Below are 20,564 nucleotides of genomic sequence, written 5' to 3' on the forward strand. Positions count from 1 at the left end.
GATTCTGCATTTCACAGAGCTTAATGTGAACCCACACCTTAACCTACCCACACTTTACCAAACAATATGTCCACAGGCTTTTCTACTAAAGCTCTTATTTTTGTAATAAAAGATGTAGTACCCAAACCAACATGGCAGGTCTTAACGTTTTGAAAAAGAAATTGTCCATAGAATATATTCCAGTACAGAATGAAAATTGATTATATATTTTTTGCCCAATGGGAAAATGAATGAATGAATGAATGAGGTAAAAATGATATTCCAAAATGATGAGGGGTACTGGTTGATACGGCAAATGCTGCTAAAAATAAATTTGTGGATTCACTCAGATTATTTGGTTGTCTAATATTTAAGTTATTTTGAGTTCTGTAAAAAATTAGCAATTTGTGATGATTGCGAACGGAATATTCTCCTGTAAAACAGTGTAAATTGTACTGAAGCCATTTTTTATTTTTCAGAAAAAAGTTTTTTCGTGATGAGGAGTCTGTGGTTCTCTTTGATGTCATTGGTGTTTTAGGAAAAGTTTGCATCGGTGTCCTACGTTGAGCACTACATCTGTTATACGATAGGTTTGTTTTTCTGTTAATAGTGTGATTAAAATATGATGTTCTATATTGATGTACATAATGATGAGAGCGACTTTTCCTCTGGCTTTTCCCTCGTCTGCCTGTCTATTTTTATAGGTCATGTGTACATATGAAGAAATGCGTCTGCCATTTTACTAACAGGAGGAGCCAACTGAGAATAAAAAGACTGCTAAATCAGTCTCTGCTCAGTTTTTTCATGATTTTTATCATATTTTGTTGTGATCATTGTACTTGCATTGCTCACTCAGATCTGCATTGTTGCTCAGGACAATACTGTAGCAGTAGGTAAGTAAACTAAGATTCAATTTTAAGACTAAAATTGGGAGCCTGGCCGTCCTGAACAGGTTGCACTTTGGCTGTCATCCTGAGTCCTTTAAAAACTCAGATCCTCTATTTACAGATAAAGTGGATGGAAGCTATTTCTAAAAATGGTTCGATGGAGATTTGGGAGGGCTACCTTTGAGTTTATTTCAGTCCTGATATATTAAAGCTGCTGAGACCAGTACTGTGAAAAGGCTTCATATTACTTGGCTCTTACATAACCATACAGAGCAGTCATGGAGTTAATGACTCCCGTAAATGGATGTTCATGTTTCACAGGTAAAAAAAATACCTCCTGGCTAGTCGAGGGGCATCCTGTCTTTCTCTAAATAAACCCTCCTACATGCAGCACAAGGGCAAGAAACTGTTCATCAGTACATATTATTGTCTTTTATTCCACTTGGGTCAGTGGCTAATACAGATGAAAACCATAATTTTGTAGTCTTTGGCAAACCACACTCACACTGCACAGCTCTCAATCAGACAACATTCAGAACCAAGATCCCACTTGTAAGACCTCTGTATTCACCCAAGGGTCACATCCAGTCCTAATTTTTATTTGCAGTGCTTTCATTTCAACTGTAGTGTTTCCAGAAATAATGCTCCTGTTCCTCTGGATAATCTACAGACCTCGTTGTGGACAATTTTCATTGGAACGACTCTCTGTTGAGGAAGTCGTCCCCCTGAAAGCTGCTCACTGCGAGCGAGGCCTCAGTAACAGGGACGTTGTTTTTGGAAAGACGTGCTGATGCTGAGTTGTCCAAATTGAAGATTTTAAATGCTCTGAGCAGTAAAAAAAAAAAACAAATCCCATTCACCACAATTGTACTGGGATGGAATCAGAAATCACAGAGGCAGAAAAATCCCTTGGCTACTGACACCGAAACTACCTCAGTGGCTCAAGGCGTAAGTGAGATGTGAGATGAGTGTGTGCTTGGGGTGAACTGACCCTTTAAGATAAACTGCAGGTCTGCAAAATCAACACTCTGCAGCGCACCTGAATCCCTTTCAGTACATTTTCACATGCTTTGGTGCAGGGGCCAGTAAGATTTCATCTCAATGAGCGACTCAGCGGCCTGTTCTTCCGGCTGCACTCTGACATGACTGCACAGCAGAATGTAAACACAGGACTTCCAGGTCTGGGCTTGTTCCCGGGCCGGCAGGTTATATAAGCCTGTACACCTAGATAGACTCATTGACTTGAGTCACGTCCAAGGTACAAGCTGCTCTGGCCAATGTTTGGGTGTGTTCGATGTATGTTTGTATACTATATGTGTGTGTGTGTGTGTGTGTGTATTCCATGTCAGAGACCTGCTCTAAAAAATAGGTTTACTAAATAATCTGGATAATGCTGCTGAGTGACATGCTGTGTAGAAATGTCTTGGTTGGTGGTTCCCAACCTTTTATAGTCCTTGAAAAAAAATCAACATATCTTCCTTATCATGGGCCATCACTTTAGTGTGGATGTGTTTAATTTTGGGAATTTTAAAGGCCAGGTAAAACTATTCAGCATTCTATATGAGAAAGTACAAAATATTGTGCTTTTTTGTTGTCATCATGATGTTGTGATTTATTATTGGACCACTGGTGTAGGCCATGTGCTTTCTGTATTCATCAGCACCATCAGCCTTTGTGGTCTTTCTATACATGGATGCGGACACACTGCCAGCACTGCCTCCCCACAAAAACACAAGGAGGTAATATAAATGTTTTCCTTGGAAATGATCCAAAGCCATGAACCACATGCCATATAGGATTTTCTGTACAAGTCAGCAAAAAATGACACTGGCTGGCACCATGTTTATTAGCTCATGTTCCTGAGAAGACAGAGTTACTGTAAGGCTCAAACAACAGTGACAAAAAAAAAGTTCTTTTAACCATTTAATTGGGATTTGCTTTAACACTGGATGGAAAAACAGGTCTTACACCTATTTAGTGCATCACAGCAGCCATTTGGTGAATTTCAAACATGTTCAATTACCACAATGCAATGCTCTGCCGTCTGAATGAACTGGACGGAGTCTAAATTGTGCAAATTAAAAAATGTTAATGCGTCTTTTAAGAACAGATACAGTCAGTGGTCACACTTTTCACAGATGTACAAACATGTACCAGGTCTGACGTTACAATTTGAACATGAGGGTCTTAAAAAAAAAAAAAGAAAAAAAAACAACACCACACAGTATCATGCTTTTGATTTCTTATCACTCCAGTGGCATTCAATGTATTCAACTGCACTGGATTGTAGTGTTAGATTTGACAACATAAAAACATAGGTTGACTGGCATGACAGATGAAAAGCCTCAGTGTTGTGTGTGTGTGTGTGTAAATGTGTGTGTTTGCTGCGTTTTCGTCCCCTACAAGCTAGTGAGACAAAGGGTACGAGCTACTGGCTGCTAACAGATAGGACACCATGGTCAGTGCTGCTGCCTCGATGGAGAACAGGTGCTGGTCTTCCACATGTGGGCAGCTGCTCCTCATGAACTGGGCCAGCCGGAGCAGGTACTCCAGGTTGTAGCCCGTCTTCCCTCTGCACAGCGCGATCTGGGCACCGATCACCTCTGGGCTGGCAGGCCCTAGGTACAGGGGGTTGTCGGAGGTGGCGATGTATACCAGCGCCTGGACTGGTGACTGGTCTTCCCCCTGGGGGAAGAAATCCACCATTTTGGTGATGTAGCCCCCGCAGACCGTCTCGCGCACGTCCAGGTACTTAAGGGACTCCTCGACTTGAGAGCCCGTCACCTCGAACGCCACGCCCCAAGTGCTCGCCTGTGAGAAGAAGAAGAAAATAAGTTTCAATCATTCAAAGAAGGGGGGTTACACTGAATTTTCCTCCGCCTGGAAACTCCCCATGCAGTTTCTACAGTAAGCCAATAGGAAATAAGCATTTCCACTTACGTCATCATCTTCAATCAGCGTCACCACTCTTCCGGGCTGCGGAGAGAGGAAGAGAAATGGGTCACGTCATGGACAACGCCTGAGCGACAGTCTGAGCCAAGCAGCTCACAATCATCAGCCAAATAAACAGACATCATGTTTCAAGGTAAAAAACAATGACAATAACAACATTAAGCATCTCACCATCTCGTCATTGCCGCGATGAAAGTTGTCTCCATGCCAGAAACGTCTCTTGTAGCCTTGAATGTAACCGACCTTGCTCCTCTTGTACTTGAAGTCAGGCTTCCACACCAGTGACCCGTACCCGAAGATCCACAGGCTGGTCTTCGAGGCGATGATATCTTGAGGCTTCATTTTTGATAGGTAGTAGTGTTGATGACGTTCAGATGAATCGATGGATCACTCCTCTTTCACTTGATGTTGCTAGCTTAAGACGACTAGCTTATTAGCGTTAGCTTCCTCCGGTCCAGGAGCAGGGGTACCGGCTGGCTCGCAGGTATACCGCGGACGGTATTGGAGCCCAACTGCTTGGCAGTTGCGAAGATGGAATTTCGCAGTTGATTTTGCCTTGCACTATGCATTGCCATTGCATTACAGGTGCCGCATTATGCCTTAAAAATCCATGGCAGCCGCTTTGGCCTTCGGATCAATAGGGAAAAAAATCAAAAACCGTTTCGACCAGCCGTCTCGCTAGCCGGTGACAGCGCGTATTTTAAGCTAACGAATGAAAAGATCGAGGTTGAATTTGTTGATGGAAGCGTTCTTAACGCCTAGCCGTTGATGTTATTCTTGCCAGGGACCGGCGATGATGTGAATCGTTTCCTCGATAACATGGCGAAGCGGCGCTCACGGATTTATACAGTGAAGGGCAGGTGGGCGAGACCGTTCCAGCGTCTTCAGCCAATAATATTTAAATAATACTTGTCCTCGGGTACATTTAACCCAATCGGATTTCGGTGCGCCGAATAAGGCGGCACTTTAAGTGAAACTCGCTACACTATTGGCTTAAATTTGGTCTGAGACGCACCGCTGAACTTTCAACGTGATTGGCCAGTGGATTGTCACTCTAACTGATTCAATTTGTGATTGGTCACCTGCGTTGTCATTCTCTGAATAGTTTTCCATAAGGTTCAGACTTGATGCGGCTGATGCAACTTCCCACAGCATTTCAGGGCCATAGCAGCAACCCAGCAACATACCAAGGCATTGCATCAGATCTGATTTAGGGGAAAGTCCTAAAAAGGAGCGGTCTTATCTACTACTATCTATCTATCTATCTATCTATCTATCTATCTATCTATCTAAGAAAAGAAAATAAAAAAACTATATGAATTTGTATTGACATTAAACATAACACAAATAAGTATTTGTGTCTGACAGGGTGACATGACCTGACACAGAAATCACTGTTGACATGTGAGGAAGTTAATTAGCACCCTACATGGTTGTTTACATGAGCCAGAGCATATGAGGTCTGTAATCTAGGCCCGCAGCTCAAAGATCCAATGGCAAAGGCAAAGGTCACTGACAGTCCCTCATCATCACTTCACACCAGCTGTATGGAACATTAAACATAAACGTGTTTAAGAAAGGTATGAGGATAATTTGTGTCCATTATGTATGAAGTACAAAAGTACAATTTGGGTATTTGTTAACATTTTAATCCAGTGGGGGTGGGCAGAGTCACTTTGACACACCTCGTGTGATTGGCTGGTTCACCAGTGAGTCAGCATCTTACTCTTGCAGAATTATTCCAACTTTGTAAACACACACACACACACACACATATATATATATATATATACAAGTCCCTTTTTATACACTGTACCAAACAAACACCCTACTTTAGTTGCCAAACGCAGGGTCATAGAAGGAATAGGTGTAAAGTAACTATGAACATGTACACTAATAAACAAGTAAATCAAATGATCAAAAAAAATAGAAATGGCAAAAATAAGAGAAATGCAAAACCACCGAAACACACTACAGTGAAGACACAACAAGACAGAAACAGGATCAGAGCGATGTCCAACCTGATCAAATGTACAGCCCACCACTCCTGGTGGATCTGATATAGTAGTAGAGGCTCATCTGTGCTTATTAAATAGATTATCTATAAATAGATGGCATTACCTGCCTTGATAAGAGGCCAGACAACTGTATCAGCTCTTCATAGATCTAAAGCACCACACAATCCAGGCCTTCAAGCGACCCTGTGTCATGCACATGCCCGTCATGCCGCGGCCTTTCATGTCCATCCACTCCTGGAACTGGCTGCTGCGGTATCTCAGGGGCTGCTCTCGCCACAGGCCACCGCAGGCTTTTACAGTCAGCGCTGCCTGTAATCTAATCCCATGCACTGCTCCGATGTTTTGACTAGTGGACTTATCAAATACTCACCTGTCCGTCTTTGCTGTCAAACAATTATATTTATAGTGATCATTTAAGCCCTACACTAAAATTTAGATTTTGCCTTTGTCTCCCTGTGTTTTGGACAGTTTTTTCCAGCTCACAAGATATGAAGTTTATCTCCACAAACAAGATTTTTGTCTAGTTATAAGGCAAGAGAAGCGCAGCATGTATAGGATCACCCCTTGCAGCATTGAAGGTGGAGGTTGTTTTTCAAGTATGCTGTAAACATTCTTTTGTAGGTCAGGAGCTTGAGGCCAGCGTTAGTGGGACAGGTCAGTGCCATCTAAAAGTAGATCCTACAGAAGAGGGCAAGCCTTGCAAGACAACATGTGCAAAAACATTTATTTTAAGATTTTTTAAGATGCGTCTCAAATTCTTAGCAGTAGGTTTGTCTGAGTTATTGAATTCACCATGTATTTGTGATTTGTGATTTAATTCAACATTATATTCAAGTCAACGTAAGCCTGTCTCGTATTCTGATGTGTGTTTTAGTTATGTGCTGCTGTTGGGTTATGTTGCTTTGGACTTGAACGTGAATGAGGGGTTTTATTTTGGCATGTACTGACCACATACTGTATTTCCTGTGTGTGGGTTTCTTACTGACACCTAGTGTTAATTAATGAGACAACTATGAGGGCAGAACAGGTTACAGAGCACTTGATAACAGCATCATATACTGTACCAGGATAATCTGCATACACGTGCATACTCAAAACCATGCACAGTTAAAATGAGCCTAATCAGCCTCTAATTTAAGCACCAGATGTTACAGTTATGAAAGGAAGCCAGCACCAGAGCTATCTAGCAGTTTTGCTGTCTTGATTGTGATTGAGCATCACAATCTTTAAAAAAAAAAAAAGTGTTATGATGAGGGACTTCCACATTTCTCACGAAGAGATAGGAAGAGAATTAAATCTGCTTCCCGATTCCCCACCTATGACATCAATTCATGAATCTTCCCCATTTCCTTCTGCAGAATAAATAGTGCTGATTATGTTTGTGCGTCTGCGCTCTCGCTTGTTTTGAGCTTGTTTCCTGAAAGCCCCTGAAAGTCTCATCTGCGAGAGTGAGCGAGCGAGTGCAGACTAGACTTGAAGAAAAGCAATGCGTGAGAAAAACAGTTGGCCCGCGCCGGCATGTTCTGCATTTTTTAATCACGGAGGAAACAGGAACTGATGTCACTAGGTCACAAACAGGATGCTGTGATTATAACACAATGAAAATGCCTGGCCCATGCTATGGAGACCTCGGGGGCCAAAGAGCAGAGACCTAGCATGTGTTTGCTGCTGCGATCAAGTGTGAATGAGGGTGTGTGGTCCGCTTTAGGTGTGAGTATGATGATGATGATGATGATGATGATGATGATGGCGGTGGGAAGAAACTCTTCTGTGCTGTCAGGCTGGGTCAGGTGACAGATGATTAATCACTGTGATAGTATGTATGTTTTTCTTGAGCGGGGCCGGAAGCTCCCTTTTCCAAACACTTTTTTTGTTTTAAACACACAAACTCAACCCTTTAGATGAGGATGCCTAGGTCAACAGGCTAACAGGATGTGTGTGAGGAAAAAGCCATCCAGCTTCTCTGCCGAGTGTTGACTGCTCCTGATTAGGGGGTGTTGACTGTTGCGGGATTTTCTGTTAATTGGAGTCAGGAGTGGTTTTGATAATGCGGTTGACACGTTGCCTGGGCACAAAAAAAAATGGATCTTCAGACATTTTGGAGCCAATTTTAAGACCAGTCCATGATATCTCCTCTACACTGCAGCATTGTGGTATAAGACGGAGCAAGAAGGGCAAAGGGCAACAAGATTGGCCAGATTGCTCTGACAAGTCAACTTCTCTAAAATAGAGATCTTTTTGTTTATGTGGATTCATAACAGATCCACTGGCTCCCATCTGGTTGCCCCTCCCCACTGCTGACAACCCCCAGTGCCAGGCCCTCTTCTCCCCAGCTTTGTTGTTTTTCAGGAGTGGGTGGTACAGGACCGGGCATTGAAATATTGCTCTTAACCCTGAAGGGGGTAGGCAGGCAGTTGGGGAGCCTGTAAGTGCTCAAGTGTTTTTTTTTTTTTTTTTTTTTTTTTAATGGGAGGAGTGTCTGTGCACTGTGTGTGTCATGCACACGGGGGCGAGAGGCCTGGCATATGCTGCTGTTTTTATGGCACTACAGATTCACTCCGTGCTCCCCCCACGGCATCTGTTTGATTGGCTGCGTGTGTATGTATGTGTGTGTGTGTGTGTGTGCGCGCGCAGACGCGTGTGCAAGCGTTATGAGGGGTGGTGGTGACGGTAGGGTGGGGGGGGGGGGCGTTCCCCTTTGCCCTGCGCCTGGCTTTGTTTCGCCATTTCCAGCTTGAGGGGGTGGTATCCGTGGAAACGGATTTGAATTTCAAGCCAATTTAGGGCCAGAGAGAGGACGAGGGGTGGGTGAGCGCAGTGGGAGCCAAAGGCGTTTCCAGGAATTACTCGAGGTAGTGATGCTGCAGTCAGGGAGCTTTATGTCTCTACCTACAGTCCAAAACATTACATATCATGTTGTGTAAATGTACTGTAGGAGAGCAGCTGGATTTCATATTCATAAACCTGTTCAAAATTAAGAGGTCTACAGTGCATGGGATATCATTTTTACGCTTCAATATGCTCCCTTTAAATGAAACCAAGATAAAAAAAAGAAATACAAGACACATTTATCATCATTTGTACTCAGTTTCATTATTTAAAAACACCTCAAAAATAATTTTCCTTTTCCATTTACTGACATCAAATTAAAAACAGGTTCCAAGGAAGTTTTATTTTTCAGAAGTTTGGTCCTTATAAATATGCATTATATACAAAATAATATTATAAAACATATAAAGAGCAGTGTGTTCTATTTAAATTAAACTCTGGAAATAATCATTTTAAAAAATTACATTATTGGTTCTGTATTTTTGAAATTTATTATAGGCAGGCAGTGGCGTGACAGTCTTTTCTCTTTGTTGTCCTCAGTTGGGTTGCATAAAAAAAAACACTTTTCTATGCAGACTTTTCCCTTCTCTTGGATCTCGCTGGCACAGCACTGACTATTGCGCTCCTGTGGCTTTCTCTTCAAATCGCTGTTGATTAAAAAGTAGTTTTCCCCCGCTGTTTTTTTTTTTGTCCTCTTTTTTTGTTTCCTGTAGTGCAAATGATCCAAGAACAGACAAGGGCACAAATTTAGCATTCAAACCCCCTCTTTTTTTTTAAGGCTTCTAGTGAATTTGGGCTGCAAACAATCTTCACCATTGCATGGAAAAGTCCAACCAGTCATTTTCACCATTGATTGACAGTTGAAGATTAGTTTCAGACATTCATAACCTCTCAGTGTTTGTGAGGTTGGGATTTCGAAAGACGGTGGGGGAGTTCACTCGTCTCAACCCTGAGTCTTGCATAGCAGGCAAAGGTGGCAGGAGTGAGTGTGAGTGTGTGTGTGTGTGTGTGTGTGTGTGTGTGTGTTGGGGGTTAAGAGTTAGGTGGGGTGGGGTGGGTGTGTGTGTGTGTGTGTGTGGGGGGGGGGGGTCACATCTTAAGCACCTTTTTTAAACTGATTGGTTGGCTGTCAAAGTCATCATGATTATCACACAAAGGCCGGGTCAGGTACGAGGGGCAAATGATCCACCTGCGCCTCCTTCCACTGTCCAGGATGGCTGAGATTATAAATTAATATTTTACCGATGCTCTGTCAGTCTTCACACCTTGTGTTGTCAGACTTTCCGCCAGTCCGTTTCAACCATTGTCACAACTAAGAGAGGTCCTTCACTGTACATGTTTTGCATACAAACACTCGGTCAACATAAAGTTTCTCAGTTCTGTTCTATTTTTCTTTTTTCCCCCCATTTTTTTTTCTTTTTTGCAGAGCAGAGGTTCTGCCCCTCTCCTAGTTCTCAAGTGTTCCAGAGCAGCAGTGGACATCTAAAACAATCTCCAGTCTCTTCTCGGCATTTGTAAACAATCCAGAATATTATATTCTGCCTCGATTGTGTCTTTTTCCTTGTTCCCCATCGCTTACAGACCCCTCACAGTTTATACCTGCAGGAGAAAGAGAGGAAAAACTTGAGTTAAAATACAACAAAATAAAATAGACACAATAATCCTGTGGCTAAAAACTCTCATAAGTGTTTTCACAGCCCTTTTTGAACTGTTATACCTCTTATGCTCCGGTATTGCCATTATATTTTGCTTGGAAATACATATCTTAAAAATTCCACAAAATGCAACAGCAGTAAAACATAGCACCTTGGAGACAGAGCCTGAGCCAAACATGTGCGAAAAATCAGTATAAGTTTGGACTTAAGGTCACCATGTGGCCAAGATAAAGAATGGCCAGTTTAATTTGCAGAAACCAATAATAATGCAGCTGATTGGGCTATCCCCAGCAGCTTGGGTCCAAATACCACACCACAGACCTTCTAGAAATAGCATCATCCCCTATCAGAAATTGTTGGTGCACCAGTGAGGGATGGTGCACTTGGGACCAAATGATGCATTTCAAATGGGAGATCTGCGGAAATGCTGATGAAGATGTGAATTTTCTTTGGCTTACCTCGGTTGCTATGACGCATTCCCTCCTTTCCTCCGCTATAACAAATACCGACTGGTACATGGAGTCTCTGGAGGAACATATTGTTGATATCCTACACTCTGGCTTTTCACTGCAAACACAAATCACACTTTGGGTTAATGAAAAGTAGAAGCACATGGCAGCGCTATGCATTAAGCATGCGTATATACAGTGAGGCAGCAAAGGGGGACTTGGGCATTTTGTAGCAAAGCAACTGTCAAATATATGTAAACGTAATGTGAATGAAGAACAGTGCATGGATTCCAAACTAAACTGTGTTACTGCGAGAGTGAGAGCTCTCATTAACAGTGATTTCCACTCAACAGGGCTCCATATATACGCTACTGTATGAATAGGATAAAAATGAGGAGGCCTTCCTGATACTTAAAGACACATCTTTGCTATCTCAGCAAAGATGAGGGTGAATTAGTGAAAGCAGGGAGTTAAATTTCGATGATCATAAGAACAGTGAAATTCATTGCGCAAAAATGGTTCCTCTTACCTGTACATTCTACTCAAGGGCATTTTATCTTCTAAACACTTGTCATAAATAAGACTTTTATCCTCTTGTGACTTTTCATCCTTGAACTCCTTCGATTTAGAGTTGTAAGAGTCCAAGTAATAGTTTTTATGGATAAAGTTCGATTTCTCTGAATCACAGTCCACCTCCAGGCCGATCTTCTGGTTGGTGTTTTTCAGCTGGGACGCTGGGATCAGGTTATCCCTCTGAAAGTTAGACAGGTTGTTCATAGTCTCTGTGTCTCCCCTCTCCCTCTGGGCCTGTCTGTGGATGTGCCTCAGAGCCAGGCCCACCATGCACAAGAGCACGAGCAGCGCCATCATCCCCACGGCTAGAGAGACCGCCGCCCATTGGAAGCCGTCTTGAATCTCTCGGGTGGCCACTGGAGTGGTGACGGCGGAGAAGGATTCGCAGCGAGGCCCGGTGAAGCTGGAGGGGCAGATGCAGGTGGCAGGAGGCTTGCCAGGCCCGCCGCCCCCGGTGCAATTACCCCCATTTTGGCAAGGGCGAAGGGAGCACTCGTCCAGGATTCTGTCGCAGTTTCGTCCACCGTAACCTGCCGGACAGATGCAGGTGTAGTCGTTGATTCGGTCTTGGCAGCTGCCTCCGTTGAGGCAGGGGTTACCGGCACACTCGTTGATGTTAATTTCGCAACGCTGGCCAGTAAATCCTGCACGGCAGCTGCACACACGCATCCCACCGTGGATCAGACACAGACCACCTACAGAGGGGGAGGCGGACACTTGGTATCAACAAATACATATTTTCTGAGTAAGACAGAAAAGCTAATATTAGCATCCTCAATGACACATGCATTGCAACATGAAGGTATTTCAAAATCAGAGAGAGCATGATCTCCATAAACCTTCCCATGAGGCCCCATCGGTTCACACATCTCCATCAAATCCAGTGCGACCACAGCACTGTGTATTGTTCTCCCAGCACAGAACAATCCCAGAGCCCTCCGTGTTTACAAGAAGGCAGAAATCGAGCTACATTGGAAATTTGTCCCCTTTCATCAACAACCGCAGCGAGCTGTGGTGACATTTACAAGCTGCTGCTCTGAGCTGCCGAGTGTTTATATGCAGGACAATAGACACCAAGTTCCCAGCAATTCCTGTTGTTCCACACTGCTTCCAGTTGCAGGAATTTGAAGGGGGGAGAAAGAGTGAGGGGAAGTTCAGAAAAGGGGGGAGCAAAGAGGGGGAGGAAGGCCTGTACCATTAGCGCAGGGAAGCGACGTGCACTTGTCCACTCTCTTCTCGCAGTTGAGTCCTGTGTAGCCACGGGGACACTCGCACTCGTAGCTGCGACCATTGTCCTTCTCCCGGCATTTGCCACCGTGGAAGCAGGGGGAGTCGGCGCACGTCAGCAGGCTGTGTTCACAGTGGGAGCCCTCGAAGCCCTGGGGGCACGTGCACCTGTAGCCGCTTTCCAGATTCTGGGGAAGCGGAAATACAGGGGGAAAGTTAGTCAGACAGTCCAAAATAAAATGGGCGAATATGCAAACATGAAATATCTGTCAATTTACGTCTGACTTACTGTGCATATCCCTCCGTTCCTGCAGGGGTTGCTGTCACACTCCTGCATCTCCAGCTCACAGTTGACCCCTGTGAAACCTGGCAGGCAAGTACATGTATAGCTTCCCTGGCCAGTGTTCATACAGGTGGCGCCATTCACACAAGGATGGTGATGGGTGCAGAAGTTAAGGTCTGAGGGGGAGGGTGGGAGGAAGAAGAGAGTTTGTTTACAGGCAGCCTGCAGAGTTAAAAAAAAAAAAAAAAAAGACTATCTACCTCCAGATGTGTATAAAGCTATAAATGGAATACTTCAGACAAAACCTAATCTACTAATGCTTTCAAGTTAATTCAAATGAAAACAGTGCACAAGTAATATGAGAGGATCTTTTAAAAAGGACCAACAGCAATGTGGCCCAAGTCATCTGGTGTACCTTGGTCACATAATAGGCCTCCCCAGCCCTCCTGACAGTTACACTGCCATGGCAGCTGGCAGGTACCGTGCTTACAGGCCGGGTACTTCTTACACTCGTCGCAGAACGTGCCCTGCCAGCCGTCTCTGCATCTGCAATAGAACAAAATGTGTTCCTTGATTAATCACTTACTCATATTGTTGCTCTTGTAATCACATATCAGATTCTGGCACCTAGAACTGGCCAATTTCAACTGTATAAAACATGCAATCAGTTAAGTTAGTTTAAAAGAGAGCAGAAGACTGTGCTTTAAAAGGCCTGTCATGGATTAGCTGGCTATTACATGAAGAAATCCATCATTAATCATGTAACATGACTTTAACAGCCTCACCACAATTGGATACAATCATTAAATTCTCATATAAATCCATCACGGAAATCGAAAACATTTCAAAGTGTGCTACTCGTGGGGCTAAAAGTGATATCTTGCAATGGCATGGCTTGTTTCAGGAGGCATTTTGATAAGTGGAGTGTAAAGTCGTGCATCAACGCTAGCAATTTTGTTTTTCCACAGCCTTATTACATCACAACACATCAGTTTTTACAGACAACACTGTTTCATGGAGAACCATGGTGAATAATGATATCTGTGCTGTGTGCATTGCAAACAATGTGAATGCAGAGAGAGAAGAATAAATAAAGGCCAGTGTTGGGGGTCAAACAATCGAGGAGGCATGTACAGTATGAGGATCGATAATAATATTATAATGAAAATGTGAAATAAGGATTTTTGGCAGCAAGCCAGAGGTCAAATCTTTTTTTTTCTTGTTTCCCATGACTATCCATTTCTCAGCACAGTGCGCAGCAATCTTGTCAAACCATGAGATTGTCGGACTTGAGATGTACTTTTAAGGTTCCAACATTTTCTGCTCTCTGCGAGCAGAGACGTGGGAGCAGCTTTACGGTGTTGTGTGTCTGAGGGGGTTTAACCTCAATTTGGGTCAGTTTTTAGCGGTGGGAATGGTGGATTTGCATCTAAGAAAGAGGGCAAAATAGCATTCAGGGAGGAATTTCTCACAGCGAGCGGGTGAGTGTGTGTGTGAATTATCTTTGCTGGTGAGTGAGTGACGGAGAAAGGTCGGTGACAAGGAGGGAACATGGGAAGCAGGGAGAAGTCAGTGAGTGACGCAGGGAGACGAGAGAGGGCACGGGCTGGGGTTTTGTTGATTTGGTGATTCCTCAACCTCTTTTAGTGAATGAATAGCTGATGTGAATCTTCAAATGATGAAATATCCCCCTCTGTTACAAACAGAATTTGTAAGAGAACTTGAAAATGAAATTGGAGTTTAGAGAAACACAAGCAAAACTTCCCACATTGATGTAACTCGCACTGTTCCCATATGCGTTCCTTCCTACACCTATTTCAACACTTCATTTTTATTAATACTTACACACACTCGCCAGGCCTGGAGCAGTTTCCATTCCTCTCGCTGCAGCCCTCCAGACAGATAGCTAAAACAAAAAGAAAAACACACATAAGTCTGCTGCTGTTTTTGCTAGCATAACTGTGCATTGTGGTACAAAGTATTAAATACAGAACAGTAAGTAACATTTTCACAACTTTCAAACTGTTAGAAAATAACGAGGAGTAACAAAAAGTCTTGGAAAGAACAGCGTATAAGCCTCTCAAACTCCATGACAACAACCAAGGCTACGCAGCCTTCATTTTCTTGAAATAGCAAACTGTGACCCTGTGTGTTGAAGTACTCGAGGCCTCAGTCTGTATCAACTTTCCTCAGAAGCCCTCATTTGATCTAAACCTGTCCGCCACACCCACAGCTGCCACGGGGAGAGGAAAAAAAATCGGTTGAGGGTTTGTTTGTCCTGTTTTAAGTGTACTGGTCTTTGCATGACACTGATTCGCAGGGGCAACATATCAGGCGACTGACGGTAAGCGGCCGGTTTAGTCCAGAACAGATGCTTGCTCTCAATAGCAGACAGCTGTCACTATTGTTGTTTGTGGTCTGCCAGAACCATATTTGCAGCTGCTACTACCCGCGCGCCCAACAATGGAAGGGACTAAACATCGGTGGCGCGTGGCGGATAATAATGCCGCGATTAACCTTGGCGCGTGCAGTCGCCCGGGCTCCTCCTATCAATACCCGCGCACGCACACCCACCCACCCCGCCTGCGGATTATGTTACCGGGCACGCGCGGTACAGTACTTTCTGAAGGTACAAAAACTATTTGTTTTATAAAGAAACACTGGTTCTCAGGTTGTGACGTCTTTTTAACACGCACAACAAAACGCCAGGTAAAGGTGCACCTGTGTGTGTTATCATTTAGCCTTCACAGCTGTGTTCGTTAGCCATTTGTCTCCAGTTTAATTAGCATTCTTTAGACTACTGTTACTGTGTTTATCTAAAATTTGCTGGACTGTGCTCTAACCTTCCAAAATGTATACTAGGCCCAAATGACAAGGCGTGTTTAAATTGATGTATGGGAGTGTGAGAGAGAAGGGAAATTATAGTGTCTGAAAGATGTCCAATCTGTCTTTCTCATGTATATTTTCTGTAGTCACTGACGATTGATGTGTCTGTAATTGCGACACGTGAGCCCATCTGGTTAGAATTTGGCGCCACAGTCAAAATAGCACATGCCAATTTCTCTTTCACCACCGAGTGACATGGATGACAGATCCGCTGTCACCCATGTGGTCACATATCCAGCACATGGTAACTATTACTCTCACGGTGCCTCCTTCCAATCTACTCTTTGATTAATTTGTTTTGGTGAAAAGGGCCCTTGGTTATTGTGGAGCCAAATGGCACGGGGCCTCCTTGCAGGCCCATTCAGAGCTGTCCAAAAAACATGGGAGTGTTGGTCTGTGATTTGGCCAAGCGGGTTTGCACGAGTATAATGTGCCTGTTGTCATGCTAAGCCGTCTGTCCCTCAACCCATATTCAATGAGTGTTCACAAACCCACTAGCAATTACACATCTGAATTATATGATCACTAATTATATGTGGCAAATATCACTGAAAAATGCATTCTACACCAAAATTGCCGATCAGACTTGCCAGACATCATTACGTCATGTCTTGTTATGGTGCTCAGCATCTTGTGGCCTTAATGATGATGGTTTATATGTTACACAACTTAACATCTTTTCTGCTGATATCTGTAACTCCTGCATGCTCACAGATGTTTTCTCTTTGTAGGCTCAAGCCATGACACTGAAGGTTAAAGGTCACACACCATGACGAGACAGGATCATCAGGCCCTTGCATTAACAGCTCTTTTAAGGTAAGGACTGGCCACCAAATCCTATAAAGGATTATCATATCAAGCTCTAAACAGATTCCATTATTTATAACTCATTTGCAAACATCTGCATGACCCCAACATGTTACAAAACATGCAGACACAAGTTCAGAGCTGTGCTGAACTACAACAGAACATGCTAGAGAGAGAAAGAGAGAGAGAGAGCAACAGTAAATTAGCCAGGGGGTGAATGATACAAGATTTTTGGTTCGCTTACGTTCTTCGCAGTATTTCCCCTTCCAGCCAGGCAGACAGGATAACTGCCCATCTCGGGCACAGGTGTAGTGGCCAAATCGGTCGTCCCTGGGCGTGCATTTTTTGGAACAGCTTTCTCCGTAGTAACTTTCGTTGCAGATGAACCGGTACGAATACCTCAGCTCTGTCTGCTTTCCAGCCTGCGTATCCTGAGACCAGTCAGTCCCTACACCCAGCTGTCTTTGGATGGCAAAAAGGCTAATCAAAAAGTCTGGGTTGTTGGCATCTGAAAGAGGAAAAAAAGACAAGGGAGGGGGGCAGAATTAATGTAGGATACCTAAGCTTGCAACCTGTTAAAGTCCTGGGTTGATTATCGTTTTATGTCAAGAACTGCATCATAAATGGCCATGAGTTCAAAAGTCATCCACTTTCGCTTTAATAATCTGCCCAGTACCAAGCTGCATCCCTTATCAAATCCCATACAGCTTAGATGAAAGATAAACTCAGGTTGAAATTTCCTCTTTCTTTCCGTCAGCAAAAACATTCCCAGGCCCAGTCCCCTCTTCCAAAGGGCGGAACAGAGTAAGGTGTAAAATACAGGAAGATGTAGTCAGGGGTTTTTGGCAGGCACTGCGTATTCTCACCAAAGCCCACAGCTCTTTCCCACGCCAAAAATAAACCAGAGGAAGTTCAATTGTATTGGGTATAAGAATGAAAAAGGTGTTCTGAAGTTCATAACAAAGGAGTGAACAGGCGTGAAAATGGGTGAAATTATGAACAATTAACAAGAGGTGGAGAGGGACATGTTGAATGACTAAGCTGCGTTTCATGCCCCCCCCCAAACGATCTTTGATTCTTTTGTGCATGTTATTTGTGCGAAATGGTCAAGTAGTTAGAGAGCCTCATGTGTTAAATGTACGGACAGAGCTCCCTCCTGTGGTACAAAAATGTTGCACTTACCTACAGGTAGATTTCCATAAGGTGAATGCCAGGCTTCAATTATTAATGAAAATGACCCCTGGGGAGAAAACACATGTAGATAATTAATATCCAATTTCCTATTTTTTAAAAACTTCTTTTTTCTTTTTGTGGCAGACTACCGATTGTTTTAAACGATTTCATTTATACTAAAGGCTGCACTGAAGACATGTGCTACAGTGATCATTGCACGGCCCTCCGGATTTTGAAATGAACGACGTCGCAGCAGTCCAATCTGTTTGTCCACACAGCATTACCTAATGATATGGATTAGACGAGCTGACCAATAACCGGTGCGCTCCCAAAATGCATAGCAGCTCCCTGAAAACAACACAACAGCGGTCGCTGGAAGAAAACAAAAATAAAAAGTGGATGCGCTGCACCCCACGCTCTTACCGGCCATCCGAAGTTGAACGGTATCTGAATCGGTCTAGGTAAAGTGCCACTGTCCTTGGCGCTGAAAGAGTTTGTCCCCAGCACTGGTGTCATTGTACTTCCAAAGATGCAGTCACCTGGCGAGACCACAGCCTGATAGTTCTTCAAGCAAATTCTAAAATAAGTCCTGCAGCTGGGCTTGCACGCGTTCCCGTTTGCCAGCAATCCTTTGTGGTTTTTAAATTCGTGGAGATCGAGCTCAAAAACGCCGGATCCGAACACCTAAAAGAGAGGGAATATCATTTAAGAGAACGTCGGCACGACTTCATTTACCTTATTCTTTAAAAAAATAAAATAATAATAATAATAAAAAAAAACAACTGGCTCCCCATCTCCGTCTCAGGACCACCGAGGGGGATGTGTTCTCCTCCTTCATACCTGTGATATCAACGTGGTGCTGAACGCGATGGTAAAGGTGAACCAGGCTGCCATCCTTCTCGCTTCTCCAGGGCAGCCGCGTCACCAGCCAATAAAGCAGCAAAACCTCCCTATTCCAAAGTATTTACACCGCGGTAAAGAAATGTAAAAAAATAAAAAATAAAAAACAGAAGAAGAAGCACTAAAGCAAATATAAATCCTTCTTCACTCCCAGGGAGTTCTCCCGTAGCTCCTTGTTGCCGTGCGTCAAAAGCGTCCAGAGAAAGCGCTTCCAATCTCCAAGTTATCCAAAGGTGAGGGGAAGACTAATATCCACAGCCGCGCTTCTGTCTGTCTGTCAGCAGGCGTCCTCTCCTTGCACTGGTACTGTACTCCACAAATGGTCACTCCGCTTGTGTGTGTGTGTGGTGTGTGTGGATGTGTGTGTGTGTGCGCGCAGCTCAGGGCTTGTTTTGGTAGCTGAACTTGGTGCGTCAGTGCGCCACGGATGTTCATCACTCGTCTTATTACTAGTGAATGAACCGTGGTGTGTCTCCTCCCAGATATATAGACTTGCACCGCGCTGCTCATTACATAAACTGTCAGTCAGCGCGCTGTCACCGCCCACTTTACATATTCAGCCCCCTTCCCTTCCAACCCAACAACAATTATCCAGATTTAATACCCACTGGCACTGCGCTGCCGACTGACCACCATGGATACTGGGCGATTATTGACAAGCCCCAAACATCTGTTGACTTATTTTTAGCGCACAATACGCCGGACACACATTCACACGTTATATGGACAGTGAGTAAGGACAATGAAGGGGAGCCGAAACTTGGAGAAACAGAAAGCAGTTCAATTCAATTACTTTCTTACTCCGCGCACCCTTTTGCCCTCGGTTCCACTCAATTGAACGCTTAATTAGCCCGTACTACAGCTTCGGAGCCGTGCGGACTATTTCCTCTCAGACCCCTTACTCCTCTGGGGTCAGGAGTGTCTCTCCCCTGGGCTGTATCACAAAAGATAAAGCTAGAAATTAGATTAAAATAAACATTTTCCCCAGGTTTTGTTTTAAATGCCGTTTAAATTCACTTTCTTCATTGTTTTCTCCTTAATGGAAGCAAATGAGATCCAGAACACACTGGCGCAAATGTCTTTAATGGTAGAACATCCTGAATGAACCTAGAAAATGTGTTTTCACCTGAATGTATAATTTTGCTCCACACCTATATAAATATATGGCCTGTGGTTTACTTTTACGCATTGATATATTGGCCCACACATACTGTATATAAACTCACAAATTATTTCCCCCCCCCTAAGATGTTGTTCTGGGTTGTGTTTCATCTTGTTGGTGGCGTGTGCCCCTTCATGCCCACCCATGCGTTTTACGGTTTAGTGGCGGCGTGCCTCCTATTGTTGCGGCGCGTGTCCCTCTCTCGCCCTCATGCGGGTGTAATGTGCGGGACGGGAGACGTAACTATTCAGCTGTATGCAAATGAGCTCTCTCTCTCTCTCTCTCTCTCTCACTCTCACACACACACACACACACACACACACACCTGCATCCGTAAAATTGCTTTATTCGTCCTCGTGGCCTTGAACAGCTACTGTGAATGACGCTTCCCAGGACTGAGATAAAATATTTCATTTGATGACCTGAAATTGACGGTGGTGATGCGCGCGACTAATAAAGTGACAATTTCTCCCTCTATGCCACGACAAAAAATAACTTTACACACTCTTTACTACTGAAACACGCCACAAACGCAACTAAAATACACAGAATAACATATTAAACAAATCTTTAATAAATTAATTGTGTTTTACTCACACGTGGATATCAGCAGCACAGCTCTTAAAGAAATGAAAAATCAAAACAGTACCATATACATACATTGAATGGTTAGGAGGTCAGGAGAATGACTTGTATGAATTTTTGCGTTTTCCCCCCTACATACACGGCTTGTTTTTGATAATCTGATTGGTTGTATTTGTTATTCGATCGCCCGTGTCTTTCT

At 43.7% G+C, this 20,564-nt stretch overlaps 2 protein-coding genes and 1 long non-coding RNA gene across 6 annotated transcripts in view; 1 reads left to right on the forward strand and 2 right to left on the reverse strand.

Annotated features, from left to right (window-relative positions):
- Nucleotides 1-2,694: 2,694 nt before the first annotated feature.
- On the reverse strand, nucleotides 2,695-4,647 carry chac1 (ChaC, cation transport regulator homolog 1 (E. coli)). The gene is made up of 3 exons (XM_018696043.2): nucleotides 3,990-4,647; nucleotides 3,807-3,842; nucleotides 2,695-3,677 (listed from the first exon to the last, which is right to left on the reverse strand). Exons 1-3 carry the CDS (start codon nucleotides 4,158-4,160, stop codon nucleotides 3,273-3,275), a joined length of 612 nt encoding a protein of 203 aa, XP_018551559.1. The 5' UTR covers nucleotides 4,161-4,647; the 3' UTR covers nucleotides 2,695-3,272.
- LOC108896805 (uncharacterized) overlaps nucleotides 3,849-20,564 on the forward strand; it is a 164,873-nt gene continuing 148,157 nt past the window's right edge. For all 4 annotated transcript variants that reach the window (XR_001963182.2, XR_001963183.2, XR_001963185.2 and 1 more), the window contains exons 1-2: nucleotides 3,849-3,951; nucleotides 16,470-16,554. This is a non-coding gene — a long non-coding RNA (uncharacterized LOC108896805). The remainder of the gene's footprint in view (nucleotides 3,952-16,469; nucleotides 16,555-20,564) is intronic.
- On the reverse strand, nucleotides 8,978-19,071 carry dll4 (delta-like 4 (Drosophila)). The gene is made up of 11 exons (XM_018696042.2): nucleotides 18,559-19,071; nucleotides 18,142-18,402; nucleotides 17,728-17,785; nucleotides 16,790-17,053; nucleotides 14,698-14,758; nucleotides 13,268-13,398; nucleotides 12,859-13,028; nucleotides 12,538-12,757; nucleotides 11,299-12,037; nucleotides 10,779-10,887; nucleotides 8,978-10,264 (listed from the first exon to the last, which is right to left on the reverse strand). The coding sequence occupies exons 1-11, from the start codon at nucleotides 18,610-18,612 to the stop codon at nucleotides 10,259-10,261; spliced, it is 2,073 nt and encodes a 690-aa protein (XP_018551558.1). The 5' UTR covers nucleotides 18,613-19,071; the 3' UTR covers nucleotides 8,978-10,258.

This window comes from Lates calcarifer, linkage group LG7_1 (assembly GCF_001640805.2).
Source record: "Lates calcarifer isolate ASB-BC8 linkage group LG7_1, TLL_Latcal_v3, whole genome shotgun sequence".
Taxonomy (NCBI): domain Eukaryota; kingdom Metazoa; phylum Chordata; class Actinopteri; family Centropomidae; genus Lates; species Lates calcarifer.